At 45.5% G+C, this 18,402-nt stretch overlaps 1 protein-coding gene across 1 annotated transcript in view; it reads right to left on the bottom strand.

The window, feature by feature from the left end:
- Nucleotides 1-18,402, bottom strand: part of LOC130342325 (cytochrome P450 2C8-like) — a gene marked incomplete at its 5' end in the record, with an annotated part of 86,407 nt that overhangs the window by 1,127 nt on the left and 66,878 nt on the right. Inside the window, 3 exons of the mRNA XM_056554273.1 lie at nucleotides 1,509-1,565; nucleotides 1,664-1,798; nucleotides 7,079-7,213. Coding sequence (XP_056410248.1) covers nucleotides 1,509-1,565; nucleotides 1,664-1,798; nucleotides 7,079-7,213 — 327 coding nt within the window. The remainder of the gene's footprint in view (nucleotides 1-1,508; nucleotides 1,566-1,663; nucleotides 1,799-7,078; nucleotides 7,214-18,402) is intronic.

The following is an 18,402-nucleotide window of genomic DNA, read 5'->3' as shown; positions in this document are numbered from 1 at the left end:
CTTCTCTGAGGGGACATAAGGATCACATGGTTCTGGGGTCTTCTCTGAGGGGACATAATGATCACATGGTTCTGGTGTCTTCTATGAGGGGACATAAGGATCACATGGTTCTGGTGTCTTCTCTGAGGGGACATAAGGATCACATGGTTCTGGTGTCTTCTCTGAGGAGACATAGTGATCACATGGTTCTGGTGTCTTCTCTGAGGGGACATAATGATCACATGGTTCTGGTGTCTTCTCTGAGGAGACATAGTGATCACATGGTTCTGGTGTCTTCTCTGAGAGGACATAATGATCACATGGTTCTGGTGTCTTCTCTGAGGGGACATAATGGTCACATGGTTCTGGTGTCTTCTCTGAGGGGACATAAGGATCACATGGTTCTGGTGTCTTCTCTGAGGAAACATAATGATCACATGGTTCTGGTGTCTTCTCTGAGGGGACATAAGGATCACATGGTTCTGGTGTCTTCTCTGAGGAAACATAATGATCACATGGTTCTGGTGTCTTCTCTGAGGGGACATAAGGATCACATGGTTCTGGTGTCTTCTCTGAGGAAACATAATGATCACATGGTTCTGGTGTCTTCTCTGAGGGGACATAATGATCACATGGTTCTGGTGTCTTCTCTGAGGGGACATAATGATCACATGGTTCTGGTGTCTTCTCTGAGGGGACATAATGATCACATGGTTCTGGTGTCTTCTCTGAGGGGACATAAGGATCACATGGTTCTGGGGTCTTCTCTGAGGGGACATAATGATCACATGGTTCTGGTGTCTTCTCTGAGGGGACATAAGGATCACATGGTTCTGGGGTCTTCTCTGAGGGGACATAATGATCACATAGTTCTGGTGTCTTCTCTGAGGGGACATAAGGATCACATGGTTCTGGGGTCTTCTCTGAGGGGACATAATGATCACATGGTTCTGGTGTCTTCTCTGAGGGGACATAATGATCACATGGTCCTGGTGTCTTCTCTGAGAGGACATAATGATCACATGGTTCTGTTGTCTTCTATGAGGGGACATAATGATCACATGGTTCTGGTGTCTTCTCTGAGGGGACATAATGATCACATGGTTCTGGTGTCTTCTCTGAGAGGACATAATGATCACATGGTTCTGGTGTCTTCTCTGAGAGGACATAATGATCACATGGTTCTGGTGTCTTCTCTGAGGGGACATAATGATCACATGGTTCTGGTGTCTTCTCTGAGAGGACATAATGATCACATGGTTCTGGTGTCTTCTCTGAGAGGACATAATGATCACATGGTTCTGGGGTCTTCTCTGAGGGGACATAATGATCACATGGTTCTGCTGTCTTCTCTGAGGGGACATAAGGATTACATGGTTCTGGGGTCTTCTCTGAGAGGACATAATGATCACATGGTTCTGGTATCTTCTCTCAGGGGACATAATGATCACATGGTTCTGGTATCTTCTCTGTGGAGACATAATGATCACATGGTTCTGGTGTCTTCTCTGAGAGGACATAATGATTACATGGTTCTGGTATCTTCTCTGAGGGAACATAAGGATCACATGGTTCTGGTATCTTCTCTGAGGGAACATAAGGATCACATGGTTCTGGGGTCTTCTCTGATGGACATAATGATCACATGGTTCTGCTGTCTTCTCTGAGGGGACATAAGGATTACATGGTTCTGGTATCTTCTCTGAAGGGACATAAGGATCACATGGTTCTGGTATCTTCTCTGAAGGGACATAATGATCACATGGTTCTGGTATCTTCTCTGAAGGGACATAATGATCACATGGTTCTGGTATCTTCTCTGAAGGGACATAATGATCACATGGTTCTGGTGTCTTCTCTGAGAGGACATAATGATCACATGGTTCTGGTATCTTCTCTGAGGGGACATAAGGATCACATGGTTCTGGTGTCTTCTCTGAGGAGACATAATGATCACATGGTTCTGGTATCTTCTCTGAGGGGACATAATGATCACATGGGTCTGTTGTCTTCTCTGAGAGGACATAATGATCACATGGTTCTGGTATCTTCTCTGAGGGGACATAAGGATCACATGGTTCTGGTGTCTTCTCTGAGAGGACATAATGATCACATGGTTCTGGGGTCTTCTCTGAGAGGACATAATGATCACATGGTTCTGGTATCTTCTCTGAGGAGACATAAGGATCACATGGTTCTGGTGTCTTCTCTGAGAGGACATAATGATCACATGGTTCTGGGGTCTTCTCTGAGAGGACATAATGATCACATGGTTCTGGTGTCTTCTCTGAGGAGACATAATGATCACATGGTTCTGGTGTCTTCTCTGAGGGGACATAATGATCACATGGTTCTGGGGTCTTCTCTGAGAGAACATAATGATCACACGGTTCTGGTGTCTTCTCTGAGAGGACATAATGATCACATGGTTCTGGTGTCTTCTCTGAGGAGACATAATGATCACATGGTTCTGGTGTTTTCTCTGAGGGGACATAATGGTCACATGGTTCTGTTGTCTTCTCTGAGGGGACATAATGATCACATGGTTCTGGTGTCTTCTCTAAGGGGACATAATGATCACATGGTTCTGGGGTCTTCTCTGAGGGGACATAATGATCACATGGTTCTGGTGTCTTCTCTGATGGACATAATGATCACATGGTTCTGGTGTCTTCTCTGAGGGGACATAGGGATCACATGGTTCTGTGTCTTCTCTGAGGGGACATAATGATCACATGGTCCTGGTGTCTTCTCTGAGGAGACATAATGATCACATGGTTCTGATGTTTTCTCTGAGGAGACATAATGATCACATGGTTCTGGTGTCTTCTCTGAGAGGACATAAGGATCACATGGTTCTGGTGTCTTCTCTGAGGGGACATAATGATCACATGGTCCTGGTGTCTTCTCTGAGGAGACATAATGATCACATGGTTCTGATGTTTTCTCTGAGGAGACATAATGATCACATGGTTCTGGTGTCTTCTCTGAGAGGACATAATGATCACATGGCTCTGGTGTCTTCTCTGATAGGACATAATGATCACATGGTTCTGGTGTCTTCTCTGAGGGGACATAATGATCACATGGTTCTGGTGTCTTCTCTGATAGGACATAATGATCACATGGTTCTGGTGTCTTCTCTGAGGGGACATAATGATCACATGGTTCTGGTGTCTTCTCTGAGAGGAAATAAGGGTCACATGGTTCTGGTGTCTTCTCTGAGGGGAAATAATGATCACATGGTTTTGGTGTCTTCTCTAAGGGGACATAATGATCACATGGTTCTGGGGTCTTCTCTGAGGGGACATAATGATCACATGGTTCTGGTGTCTTCTCTGATGGACATAATGATCACATGGTTCTGGTGTCTTCTCTGAGGGGACATAGGGATCACATGGTTCTGTGTCTTCTCTGAGGGGACATAATGATCACATGGTCCTGGTGTCTTCTCTGAGGAGACATAATGATCACATGGTTCTGATGTTTTCTCTGAGGAGACATAATGATCACATGGTTCTGGTGTCTTCTCTGAGAGGACATAAGGATCACATGGTTCTGGTGTCTTCTCTGAGGGGACATAATGATCACATGGTCCTGGTGTCTTCTCTGAGGAGACATAATGATCACATGGTTCTGGTGTCTTCTCTGAGAGGACATAATGATCACATGGCTCTGGTGTCTTCTCTGATAGGACATAATGATCACATGGTTCTGGTGTCTTCTCTGAGGGGACATAATGATCACATGGTTCTGGTGTCTTCTCTGATAGGACATAATGATCACATGGTTCTGGTGTCTTCTCTGAGGGGACATAATGATCACATGGTTCTGGTGTCTTCTCTGAGAGGAAATAAGGGTCACATGGTTCTGGTGTCTTCTCTGAGGGGAAATAATGATCACATGGTTTTGGTGTCTTCTCTGAGGGGACATAATGATCACATGGTTCTGGTGTCTTCTCTGAGGGGACATAATGATCACATGGTTCTGGTGTCTTCTCTGAGGGGACATAAGGATCACATGGTTCTGGGGTCTTCTCTGAGGAGACAAGGATCACATGGTTCTGGTGTCTTCTCTGAGGGGACATAATGATCACATGGTTCTGGTGTCTTCTCTGAGGGGACATAATGATCACATGGTTCTGGTGTCTTCTCTGAGGGGACATAAGGATCACATGGTTCTGGTGTCTTCTCTCAGAGGACATAAGGAGCACATGGTTCTGGTGTCTTCTCTGAGGGGACATAAGGATCACATGGTTCTGGTGTCTTCTCTGAGGGGACATAAGGATCACATGGTTCTGGTGTCTTCTCTGAGGGGACATAAGGATCACATGGTTCTGGTGTCTTCTCTGAGGGGACAGAATGATCACATGGTTCTGGTGTCTTCTCTGAGGGGACATAATGATCACATGGTTCTGGTGTATTCTCTGAGGGGACATAAGGATCACAGGGTTCTGGTGTCTTCTCTGAGGGGACATAATGATCACATGGTTCTAGTGTCTTCTCTGAGGGGACATAATGATCACATGGTTCTGGTGTCTTCTCTGAGGGGACATAATGATCACATGGTTCTAGTGTCTTCTCTGAGGGGACATAATGATCACATGGTTCTGGTGTCTTCTCTGAGGGGACACAAGGATCACATGGTTCTGGTATCTTCTATGAGGAGACATAAGGATCACATGGTTCTTGTGTCTTCTCTGAGGGGACATAATGATCACATGGTTCTGGTGTCTTCTCTGAGAGGACATAATGATCACATGGTTCTAGTGTCTTCTCTGAGGGGACATAATGATCACATGGTTCTGGTGTCTTCTCTGAGGGGACATAATGATCACATGGTTCTGGGGTCTTCTCTGAGAGGACATAATGATCACATGGTTCTGGTGTCTTCTCTGAGGGGACATAAGGGTCACATGGTTCTGGTGTCTTCTCTGAGGGGACATAATGATCACATGGTTCTGGTGTCTTCTCTGAGGGGACATAAGGGTCACATGGTTCTGTTGTCTTCTCTGAGAGGACATAATGATCACATGGTTCTGTTGTCTTCTCTGAGGGGACATAATGATCACATGGTTCTGTTGTCTTCTCTGAGAGGACATAAGGATCACATGGTTCTGGTGTCTTCTCTGAGAGGACATAAGGAGAACATGGTTCTGGTGTCTTCTCTGAGGGGACATAATGATCACATGGTTCTGGTGTCTTCTCTGAGAGGACATAATGATCACATGGTTCTGGTGTCTTCTCTGAGAGGACATAATGATCACATGGTTCTGGTGTCTTCTCTGAGGGGACATAAGGATCACATGGTTCTGGTGTCTTCTCTCAGAGGACATAAGGAGCACATGGTTCTGGTGTCTTCTCTGAGGGGACATAAGGATCACATGGTTCTGGTGTCTTCTCTGAGGGGACATAAGGATCACATGGTTCTGGTGTCTTCTCTGAGGGGACATAAGGATCACATGGTTCTGGTGTCTTCTCTGAGGGGACAGAATGATCACATGGTTCTGGTGTCTTCTCTGAGGGGACATAATGATCACATGGTTCTGGTGTATTCTCTGAGGGGACATAAGGATCACAGGGTTCTGGTGTCTTCTCTGAGGGGACATAATGATCACATGGTTCTAGTGTCTTCTCTGAGGGGACATAATGATCACATGGTTCTGGTGTCTTCTCTGAGGGGACATAATGATCACATGGTTCTAGTGTCTTCTCTGAGGGGACATAATGATCACATGGTTCTGGTGTCTTCTCTGAGGGGACACAAGGATCACATGGTTCTGGTATCTTCTATGAGGAGACATAAGGATCACATGGTTCTTGTGTCTTCTCTGAGGGGACATAATGATCACATGGTTCTGGTGTCTTCTCTGAGAGGACATAATGATCACATGGTTCTAGTGTCTTCTCTGAGAGGACATAATGATCACATGGTTCTGGTGTCTTCTCTGAGGGGACATAAGGATCACATGGTTCTGGTGTCTTCTCTCAGAGGACATAAGGAGCACATGGTTCTGGTGTCTTCTCTGAGGGGACATAAGGATCACATGGTTCTGGTGTCTTCTCTGAGGGGACATAAGGATCACATGGTTCTGGTGTCTTCTCTGAGGGGACATAAGGATCACATGGTTCTGGTGTCTTCTCTGAGGGGACAGAATGATCACATGGTTCTGGTGTCTTCTCTGAGGGGACATAATGATCACATGGTTCTGGTGTATTCTCTGAGGGGACATAAGGATCACAGGGTTCTGGTGTCTTCTCTGAGGGGACATAATGATCACATGGTTCTAGTGTCTTCTCTGAGGGGACATAATGATCACATGGTTCTGGTGTCTTCTCTGAGGGGACATAATGATCACATGGTTCTAGTGTCTTCTCTGAGGGGACATAATGATCACATGGTTCTGGTGTCTTCTCTGAGGGGACACAAGGATCACATGGTTCTGGTATCTTCTATGAGGAGACATAAGGATCACATGGTTCTTGTGTCTTCTCTGAGGGGACATAATGATCACATGGTTCTGGTGTCTTCTCTGAGAGGACATAATGATCACATGGTTCTAGTGTCTTCTCTGAGGGGACATAATGATCACATGGTTCTGGTGTCTTCTCTGAGGGGACATAATGATCACATGGTTCTGGGGTCTTCTCTGAGAGGACATAATGATCACATGGTTCTGGTGTCTTCTCTGAGGGGACATAAGGGTCACATGGTTCTGGTGTCTTCTCTGAGGGGACATAATGATCACATGGTTCTGGTGTCTTCTCTGAGGGGACATAAGGGTCACATGGTTCTGTTGTCTTCTCTGAGAGGACATAATGATCACATGGTTCTGTTGTCTTCTCTGAGGGGACATAATGATCACATGGTTCTGTTGTCTTCTCTGAGAGGACATAAGGATCACATGGTTCTGGTGTCTTCTCTGAGAGGACATAAGGAGAACATGGTTCTGGTGTCTTCTCTGAGGGGACATAATGATCACATGGTTCTGGTGTCTTCTCTGAGAGGACATAATGATCACATGGTTCTGGTGTCTTCTCTGAGAGGACATAATGATCACATGGTTCTGCTGTCTTCTCTGAGGGGACATAAGGATTACATGGTTCTGGTATCTTCTCTGAAGGGACATAAGGATCACATGGTTCTGGTATCTTCTCTGAAGGGACATAATGATCACATGGTTCTGGTATCTTCTCTGAAGGGACATAATGATCACATGGTTCTGGTATCTTCTCTGAAGGGACATAATGATCACATGGTTCTGGTGTCTTCTCTGAGAGGACATAATGATCACATGGTTCTGGTATCTTCTCTGAGGGGACATAAGGATCACATGGTTCATGTGTCTTCTCTGAGGAGACATAATGATCACATGGTTCTGGTATCTTCTCTGAGGGGACATAATGATCACATGGGTCTGTTGTCTTCTCTGAGAGGACATAATGATCACATGGTTCTGGTATCTTCTCTGAGGGGACATAAGGATCACATGGTTCTGGTGTCTTCTCTGAGAGGACATAATGATCACATGGTTCTGGGGTCTTCTCTGAGAGGACATAATGATCACATGGTTCTGGTATCTTCTCTGAGGAGACATAAGGATCACATGGTTCTGGTGTCTTCTCTGAGAGGACATAATGATCACATGGTTCTGGGGTCTTCTCTGAGAGGACATAATGATCACATGGTTCTGGTGTCTTCTCTGAGGAGACATAATGATCACATGGTTCTGGTGTCTTCTCTGAGGGGACATAATGATCACATGGTTCTGGGGTCTTCTCTGAGAGAACATAATGATCACACGGTTCTGGTGTCTTCTCTGAGAGGACATAATGATCACATGGTTCTGGTGTCTTCTCTGAGGAGACATAATGATCACATGGTTCTGGTGTTTTCTCTGAGGGGACATAATGGTCACATGGTTCTGTTGTCTTCTCTGAGGGGACATAATGATCACATGGTTCTGGTGTCTTCTCTAAGGGGACATAATGATCACATGGTTCTGGGGTCTTCTCTGAGGGGACATAATGATCACATGGTTCTGGTGTCTTCTCTGATGGACATAATGATCACATGGTTCTGGTGTCTTCTCTGAGGGGACATAGGGATCACATGGTTCTGTGTCTTCTCTGAGGGGACATAATGATCACATGGTCCTGGTGTCTTCTCTGAGGAGACATAATGATCACATGGTTCTGATGTTTTCTCTGAGGAGACATAATGATCACATGGTTCTGGTGTCTTCTCTGAGAGGACATAAGGATCACATGGTTCTGGTGTCTTCTCTGAGGGGACATAATGATCACATGGTCCTGGTGTCTTCTCTGAGGAGACATAATGATCACATGGTTCTGATGTTTTCTCTGAGGAGACATAATGATCACATGGTTCTGGTGTCTTCTCTGAGAGGACATAATGATCACATGGCTCTGGTGTCTTCTCTGATAGGACATAATGATCACATGGTTCTGGTGTCTTCTCTGAGGGGACATAATGATCACATGGTTCTGGTGTCTTCTCTGAGGGGACATAATGATCACATGGTTCTGGTGTCTTCTCTGAGGGGACATAATGATCACATGGTTCTGGTGTCTTCTCTGAGAGGAAATAAGGGTCACATGGTTCTGGTGTCTTCTCTGAGGGGAAATAATGATCACATGGTTTTGGTGTCTTCTCTAAGGGGACATAATGATCACATGGTTCTGGGGTCTTCTCTGAGGGGACATAATGATCACATGGTTCTGGTGTCTTCTCTGATGGACATAATGATCACATGGTTCTGGTGTCTTCTCTGAGGGGACATAGGGATCACATGGTTCTGTGTCTTCTCTGAGGGGACATAATGATCACATGGTCCTGGTGTCTTCTCTGAGGAGACATAATGATCACATGGTTCTGGTGTCTTCTCTGAGGGGACATAATGATCACATGGTCCTGGTGTCTTCTCTGAGGAGACATAATGATCACATGGTTCTGGTGTCTTCTCTGAGAGGACATAATGATCACATGGCTCTGGTGTCTTCTCTGATAGGACATAATGATCACATGGTTCTGGTGTCTTCTCTGAGGGGACATAATGATCACATGGTTCTGGTGTCTTCTCTGATAGGACATAATGATCACATGGTTCTGGTGTCTTCTCTGAGGGGACATAATGATCACATGGTTCTGGTGTCTTCTCTGAGAGGAAATAAGGGTCACATGGTTCTGGTGTCTTCTCTGAGGGGAAATAATGATCACATGGTTTTGGTGTCTTCTCTGAGGGGACATAATGATCACATGGTTCTGGTGTCTTCTCTGAGGGGACATAATGATCACATGGTTCTGGTGTCTTCTCTGAGGGGACATAAGGATCACATGGTTCTGGGGTCTTCTCTGAGGAGACAAGGATCACATGGTTCTGGTGTCTTCTCTGAGGGGACATAATGATCACATGGTTCTGGTGTCTTCTCTGAGGGGACATAATGATCACATGGTTCTGGTGTCTTCTCTGAGGGGACATAAGGATCACATGGTTCTGGTGTCTTCTCTCAGAGGACATAAGGAGCACATGGTTCTGGTGTCTTCTCTGAGGGGACATAAGGATCACATGGTTCTGGTGTCTTCTCTGAGGGGACATAAGGATCACATGGTTCTGGTGTCTTCTCTGAGGGGACATAAGGATCACATGGTTCTGGTGTCTTCTCTGAGGGGACAGAATGATCACATGGTTCTGGTGTCTTCTCTGAGGGGACATAATGATCACATGGTTCTGGTGTATTCTCTGAGGGGACATAAGGATCACAGGGTTCTGGTGTCTTCTCTGAGGGGACATAATGATCACATGGTTCTAGTGTCTTCTCTGAGGGGACATAATGATCACATGGTTCTGGTGTCTTCTCTGAGGGGACATAATGATCACATGGTTCTAGTGTCTTCTCTGAGGGGACATAATGATCACATGGTTCTGGTGTCTTCTCTGAGGGGACACAAGGATCACATGGTTCTGGTATCTTCTATGAGGAGACATAAGGATCACATGGTTCTTGTGTCTTCTCTGAGGGGACATAATGATCACATGGTTCTGGTGTCTTCTCTGAGAGGACATAATGATCACATGGTTCTAGTGTCTTCTCTGAGGGGACATAATGATCACATGGTTCTGGTGTCTTCTCTGAGGGGACATAATGATCACATGGTTCTGGGGTCTTCTCTGAGAGGACATAATGATCACATGGTTCTGGTGTCTTCTCTGAGGGGACATAAGGGTCACATGGTTCTGGTGTCTTCTCTGAGGGGACATAATGATCACATGGTTCTGGTGTCTTCTCTGAGGGGACATAAGGGTCACATGGTTCTGTTGTCTTCTCTGAGAGGACATAATGATCACATGGTTCTGTTGTCTTCTCTGAGGGGACATAATGATCACATGGTTCTGTTGTCTTCTCTGAGAGGACATAAGGATCACATGGTTCTGGTGTCTTCTCTGAGAGGACATAAGGAGAACATGGTTCTGGTGTCTTCTCTGAGGGGACATAATGATCACATGGTTCTGGTGTCTTCTCTGAGAGGACATAATGATCACATGGTTCTGGTGTCTTCTCTGAGGGGACATAATGATCACATGGTTCTGGTGTCTTCTCTGATAGGACATAATGATCACATGGTCACATAGAATGAACACAGACGGGGACGCTTTTCGGTAATCAGGTCGTCTTTAATTCAGGGCCCCAGGCGCAGTCATTTCTGAGGGGCCCAGGCAGCTGCCCTTTGACCCCGCCGCGCTCCTCGGCCTCTGTTTCTTGCAGAGCCCTGGATCTTCAGCCGCTCAGGCAGCACAGTGTGCACACGGCTCCTGTACCTGTAGTGAATGTGTCGGGATTCCTCACCTTGCACCGACACAGTTCTGCCACTAGATGTCGCTCTCCCCTCTAAACGAGCCGTGTATCCGAGCTGCCATGTTTGTATCTCATCCTGTGTGATATTTTACATGTTGAGCTCCTTTAAATTCACCACCTACCTAGTAGGTGTATCTAAGCCGTTCATGTAAGATACAGTGCCTTGAGGAGTGTATCTAAGGCTTCCATGTGTTGTATTACTGTCTGTTTAGCTGCTGTTTCTAAGCTGATTGAGTGATCTTGTATTCTAAGCCTCATGTCTATGGGAGGGGGTGTGGCGTGACATCAGTCGTCTCCACGTCTCCAGTCGTCTCCAGTCGTCTCCAGTCGTCTCTAGTCGTCTCCACGTCTCCAGTCGTCTCCACGTCTCCAAACACAGAGGTTTCCGAGACTGGAGCAGTGGCCCGGCATAGAATGTGTGTGCTGCACAGAGATCGCGGGGGTCCCAGCGGTGGGTCCCCAATAATCAGAAATCTTATCCCCTATCCTTCGGATAGGGAATAAGATGTCTATGGCCGGAATACCCCTTTAGGTTACTCTACCTACTTTCCCCCTTCCAGTGACACAATGGAGATGTGAAGGTCTCTGAACCTTCCATCTCCAGGTGGTTCTGAAAGCTGGAGCCGGCGCTGGGAGTTCGTGACGTCATAGCCCCGCCCCCTCATGACATCACACCCCACCTCCTCAATGCAAGTCTATGGGAGGGGGCATGATGTCATGAGGGGGCGGGCTATGAAGTCATGAGGGGGTGGGCTATGACATCATGAGGGGGCGGGCTATGACATCATGAGGAGGCGGGCTATGACGTCATGAGGGGGCGGGCTATGCCGTCATGAGGGGGCGGGCTATGAAGTCATGAGGGGGCGGGCTAGGAAGTCATGAGGGGGCGGACTATGACATCATGAGGAGGCGGGCTATGACGTCATGAGGGGGCGGGCTATGACGTCATGAGGGGGCGGGCTATGCCGTCATGAGGGGGCGGGCTATGAAGTCATGAGGGGGCGGGCTAGGAAGTCATGAGGGGGCGAGCTATGACATCATGAGGAGGCGGGCTATGAGGTCATGAGGGGGCGGGCTATGACGTCATGAGGGGGCGGGCTATGAAGTCATGAGGGGGCGGGCTATGACATCATGAGGAGGCGGGCTATGACGTCATGAGGGGCGGGCTTTGACGTCATGAGGGGGCGGGCTATGATGTCATGAGGGGGCCACATGTAGGGTGCATTACATTTAGAGGTATATTGAATATACACTGCTCAAAAAACTAAAGGTAACACTAACCAACACAATGTAACTCCAAGTCACTGACACTTGTGTGAGATCCCACTGTCCACTCAGGAAGAACACTGATTGACAATCAATTTCACATGGAACAGACAACACGTGGAAATTATAGGCAATTACCAAGAAAAAAAAATTTCTTTAAAATGTTTTAAAATGTCTAATTTTTCATATTATTTTCATATTATTATATTATTATATTTTATATTATATCTCTCACTTATATTTTATACATATATATATTTCTTCATTGTACGTTTCCTACACACTGAACATCTACAAAACTCCACAATACAATATCACATTATACTATAGTCTCCTGCACATGCCGTATATACTCGAGTATAAGCCGAGGCCCCTAATTTCACCCCAAAATCCCAGGAAAAGTTATTGACTCGAGTATAAGCCTAGGGTGGGAAATACATCATCCCCCTCTGTCATCATCCAGACCCCCGTCATCATCCAGACCCCGTCATTAACATCCTCATCATCATCACCGCCTGTCATCATCCAGACCCTCATCATCATCACCTGTCATCATCCCCTTATCATCATCCCCACCCCCCTTCATCATCCCCTTTTCATCATCCCACACCCCCCCTTCATCATCCCCTTGTCATCATCCCCATCCCCCTTCATCATCCCCCTGTCATCATAAAAAACTTATATATATATATATATATATATATATATATATCTCAACTGACTCCAGAAAGTTAAACAGATTTGTAAATGACTTCTATTAAAAAATCTTAATCCTTTCAGTACTTATGAGCTTCTGAAGTTGAGTTGTTCTTTTCTGTCTAAGTGCTCTCTGATGACACCTGTCTCGGGAACCGCCCAGTTTAGAAGCAAATCCCCATAGAAAACCTCTTCTACTCTGTGCAGTTCCCGAGACAAGCAGAGATGTCAGCAGAGAGCACTGTTTCCAGACAGAAAACAACAACTCAACTTCAGCAGCTGATAATTATTGAAAGGATTAAGATTTTTTAATAGAAGTAATTTACAAATCTGTTTAACTTTCTGGAGCCAGTTGATATATAAAAAAAAGTTTTCCTGGATAACCCTTTAATCCCCCCCTATTACGAATGAAACATATAGAGTTTGCCTACCAATGAATCTGTAGCTAACCCCCTTCCAGCTAATTTCCTATACAGATCCTTTTCATAAACACATTTTGCCCTATTGAGCTAGATACATATTTATTGGTATTTTATTGCATTATATAGGTTATAACCTTTTGATATCTTCGATCAGTTTCTTTTAACCCATCTCTATATTCCATCTAACTTCTCTGTACACAATTCTTATCTTTCCCTTTCTTCCTCTTCTTATCTTTTTCCATCTTTTCTTCATGTCTTTGTGTCCAATCAATCACAGAGAACTCAAATCAGTCTAATTATCCCCGGGATAGAAATCCCAAAAACCGGGTGTTACAGTGTAATTGAATGATGTCTTCCAAACCTGCTATATGAGGCTGTAGTTTTCAACCATGTCCATTCACTCTTTTATTTGCACCATTGAAAAAGAGGACAAGGCTCCCCGAAACGCGTCTGTTTTAAGGCTTTACCTGCACAAGTATTGGGAATCCGCCACTGCCCCAGCAGAGCCAATGACACGCAGCTTAAAGGAGTACTCCGGTGAAAAACTTTTTTTTTTTTTTTAATCAACTGGTGCTAGAAAGTTAAACAGATTTGTAAATTACTTCTATTAAAAAAAAATCTTAATCCTTCCAGTACTTATTAGCTGCTGAATACTACAGTGGAAATTCTTTTCTTTTTGAAACGCGGAGCTCTCTGCTGACATCACGAGCACAGTGCTCTCTGCTGACATCTCTGTCCATTTTAAGAACTGTCCAGAGTAAAAGGAAATCTCCATAGCAAACATATGCTGTTCCGGACAGTTCCTATAATGGACAGAGATGTCAGCAGAGAGCACTGTGGTCATGATGTCAGCAGAGAGCTCTGTGTTTCAAAAAGAAAAGAATTTCCACTGTAGTATTCAGCAGCTAATAAGTACAGGAAGGATTAAGATTTTTTAATAGAAGTCATTTACAAATCTGTTTAACTTTCTGGCACCAGTTGATTTAAAAAAAAAAAAAAAAGTTTTTCGCCGGAGTTCCCCTTTAAACCTATTGCCGGCAAGTGATCAACAGCACCAGATCTCCACTGCACTCTCACATCCTTCCCCGTGCCGTCAGGGTAGAGAGACACAGGGCCGGATTATCTGCAATGCCGCTCCGCTCTTTCGATTGACTCCGCAAAACCTACCAACTGATCACATTGTGCCGCCACATCCCCCTCTTGTACAGTGTCCCCGTGACGCCGGGGTATAGAGGTCTATGCCTAAGCGCTGACACCCGCTGTCTTCCATCTACCCTGCGCAGACAGGGCTCAGTGGGCTCAAAACAGTGAGTCTCCAGCGCTGCAGAAAAACCCTCTTAGCTTGGATTTATAAACCAAAACAGGATTAAAGGGGTATTCCAGGCAAAACCTTTATATATATATCAACTGGCTCCGGAAAGATAAACAGATTTGTAAATTACTTCTATTAAAAAATCTTAATCCTTCCAATAGTTATTAGCTTCTGAAGTTTTCTGTCTAACTGCTCAATGATGATGTCACGTCCCGGGAGCTGTGCATGATGGGAGAATATCCCCATAGGAACTGCACAGCTCCCGGGACGTGAGTCATCAGAGAGCAGTTAGACAGAAAATAACAACTCAACTTCAGAAGCTAATAACTATTGGAAGGATTAAATTTTTTTAATAGAAGTAATTTACAAATCTGTTTAACTTTCCGGAGCCAGTTGATATATAAAAAAAAGTTTTGGCCTGGAATACCCCTTTAAGTCTAACATCACCGTCTACACCATTTGAACTGGTGACATCACTTACCTCTTTACAACCCTGGCTAAGCAATCGTCAGACGAGAGCGCAGTATCCCATATACTACGTGTAACCCCCTTGTGATTTACTGTCATTTATATATTAAATGTCTGAGTATTTTTATTCTTATTTAGGAATTACCGCATTTTTTGCCGTATAAGACGCACTTTTACTTCCCCAAAACTGGGGGGGAGGGGGGAGGGGGGAAAGTTGTTGCGTCTTATACGGCGAATACACATCTATCGGGTCGGTCCCTGCGGCCATCAACAACCGGGACCCGCGGCTAATACAGGACATCACCGATCGCAGTAATGCCCTGTATTAACCCTTCAGACGCGGCGATCAAAGTTGACCACCACGTCTGAGGGGAAAGTGACACTAACCCGGCTGTTGAAATTATGGCGTCCCGAACAGCTTACAGGACACGGGGAGGGACCTTACCTGCCTCCTCGGTGTCTGCTCCGTGCCGGGATCCCCTGCATGGCCGGCGCTCTCCTTCGTCGTCATCACATCGTCGCGCACGCCGTCCCGTCATCCAATAGGAGCGCGTGCGTAGCGACGTGATGACGGCGTCGGAGAGCGTGGATACCGGGGAAGAAGACATCCGGAGCGTCGGGGAACACCCCGGGGACGCGGCGACTGCGATGGAGCGACATCCAGGGCAACGGTGACGGGTCCGGAGCGGCGGGGACACGTGAGTATTACCTCCTATACCAGTGGTCTTCAACCTGCGGACCTCCAGATGTTGCAAAGCTACAACTCCCAGCATGCCCGGACAGCCGTTGGCTGTCCGGGCATGCTGGGAGTTGTAGTTTTGCAACAACTGGAGGCACCCCTGGATGGAAAACACTGACCTATACTATATTCTACTATATAGTCCAATACACTGGAAGTTGTAGTTTTGCAACAGCTGGAGGCACCCCTGGTTGGAAAACAATAACCTATATTATATACTACTATATAGTCCAACATGCTGGGAGATGTAGTTTTGCAACAGCTGGAGGCACCCCTGGTTGGGAAACATTTTTCTATACTATACACTACTATATAGTCCAATATGCTGGGAGTTGTAGTTTTGCAACAGCTGGAGGCACCCCTGGTTGGGAAACACTGACCTATACTATTCACTACTATATGGTCCAATATGTTGGGAGTTGTAGTTTTGCAACAGCTGGAGGCACCCCTGGTTGGAAAACAATAACCTATACTATATACTACTATATGGTCCAATATGTTGGGAGTTGTAGCTTTGCAACAGCTGGAGACACCCCTGGTTGGGAAACACTGACCTATACTGTATAGACCAACATGCTGGGAGTTGTAGTTTTGCAACATCTGGAGGTCCGCAGGTTGAAGACCACTGTTGGGTTCAGAATCTTATCTTTTCTAGATTTTGCACCTTTAGAATTGGGTGCGTGTTATATGCCGGTGCGTCCTATAGGGCGGAAAATACAAAAATACGGTAATTTCTATAGTGTGAGTTGTCTGAAGCAAGGGCCCTGCCGAAAACCTCACTTCAGAGTCTTTAAATAAATGGGATTTTATACTGGACACAATGGGGGAGATTTATCAAAACCCGTGCAGAGGAGACGTTACCCATAGCAACCAATCAGATCGCTGCTTTCATTTTCAACAAGGCCTCTGCTAAATGAAAGCAGTGATCTGATTGGTTGCTATGGGTAACGTCTCCTCTGCAGGGTTTGGATAAATCTCCCCCAATCTCTTTCCTTTGTATCTCCTGAACTCCCTTTTGCGTCTTTTCCCTTAGCCTATAGGATTGCTCCGTTGTCTGTTCCTGTCACATAACCCAATGTCCTCGGATTAGGTTTTTCTGATTTATTTAGAGCTCCCACAGAGATATATATTTTTTTCTTGCATTAATTAGCAAGACACCCCCAATAAAGGAGTGGTTCTTCAGGTGGTGACCACAGACCACTTCTCATTTCCTATGCTTCCTGGCTGATGTTTTGGTCACTTTTGAATGCTGGCGGTGCTTTCCCTCTAGGGGTAGCATGAGACGGAGTCTACAACCCACACAAGTGGCTCAGGTAATGCAGCTCATCCAGGATGGCAGATCAATGCGAGCTGTGGTAAGAAGGTTTGTTGTGTCTGTCAGCGTAGTGTCCAGAGCATGGAGGTGCTACCAGGAGACAGGCCAGTACATCAGGAGACGTGGAGGAGGCCATAGGAGGGCAACAACCCAGCAGCAGGACCGCTACATGAAAGTCTATGTGAGGGGGACTAACGCAGAAGTCTATGTGTGGGGGAGACATAAGGGGGACATATAACCCTTTCATCCCGACCCCACAACCCCCCCCCCCCCCCACTGACCTGTGAGTCCCGGTGGTGCAGATGACACCTTGTTCCGTTCTCTTTTCTTTATACTCAGATGTTGATTTACTAGATCAATTTATAACTTTGTTTTTTAATCCTGGGACGTGCAAAGTCCAAACACAGTATTTCTAGAGACGTCAGCAAAATAAACCCGCACCCCGTCTGCTACTGATCACTGCTATCACATCTGACCGACACTGCAATGCTATTATTCCTGTTATCAGTCATGTCAGGAGAGGAGAGGTGACTGTAGGACAGGTGAATATATCTATTGTTCTCTGTTATCAGACAGCCATGTCAGGAGGGGAGAGGTGACTGTAGGACAGGTGAATATATCTATTGTTCTCTGTTATCAGTCATGTCAGGAGAGGAGAGGTGACTGTAGGACAGGTGAATATAATCTATTGTTCTCTGTTATCAGCCATGTCAGGAGAGGAGAGGTGACTGTAGGACAGGTGAATATATCTATTATTCCTGTTATCAGTCATGTCAGGAGAGGAGAGGTGACTGTAGGACAGGTGAATATATCTATTGTTCTCTGTTATCAGTCATGTCAGGAGGGGAGAGGTGACTGTAGGACAGGTGAATACAATCTATTGTTCTCTGTTATCAGTCATGTCAGGAGGGGAGAGGTGACTGTAGGACAGGTGTATATAATCTATTGTTCTCTGTTCTTAGCCCCATCAGGAGAGGAGAGGTGACTGTAGGACAGGTGAATATTATCTATTGTTCTCTGTTATGAGTTTGGATACTGCTCTGATACATCATCATTATATCTCCCCAGAGAGGAGGAGGCGTCCGGTCCTGATATAAGGTTATAACGCTCCAGATATCCTGATCACAGATCATAATTCACCTTTATTAGAAACATTTTAGATTTTCACAGATTTTTCTATATTTCTATTCATTGATTTGCTGTTATTTATGTATCACCAACATAAACCATTGCGCTGTGCACAGACTGTATCTACCCAAATTATCCCCAGGAGCTAACAATCTGAGATACATTGTGGGCAATAAAGCTGTAAATCTGTCTATTGGGGA

Source organism: Hyla sarda, unplaced genomic scaffold, assembly GCF_029499605.1.
Source record: "Hyla sarda isolate aHylSar1 unplaced genomic scaffold, aHylSar1.hap1 scaffold_648, whole genome shotgun sequence".
Taxonomy (NCBI): Eukaryota; Metazoa; Chordata; class Amphibia; order Anura; family Hylidae; genus Hyla; species Hyla sarda.
The sequence above is the reverse complement of the archived record's forward strand: the minus strand, read 5'-3'. Positions and strand labels throughout refer to the sequence as shown.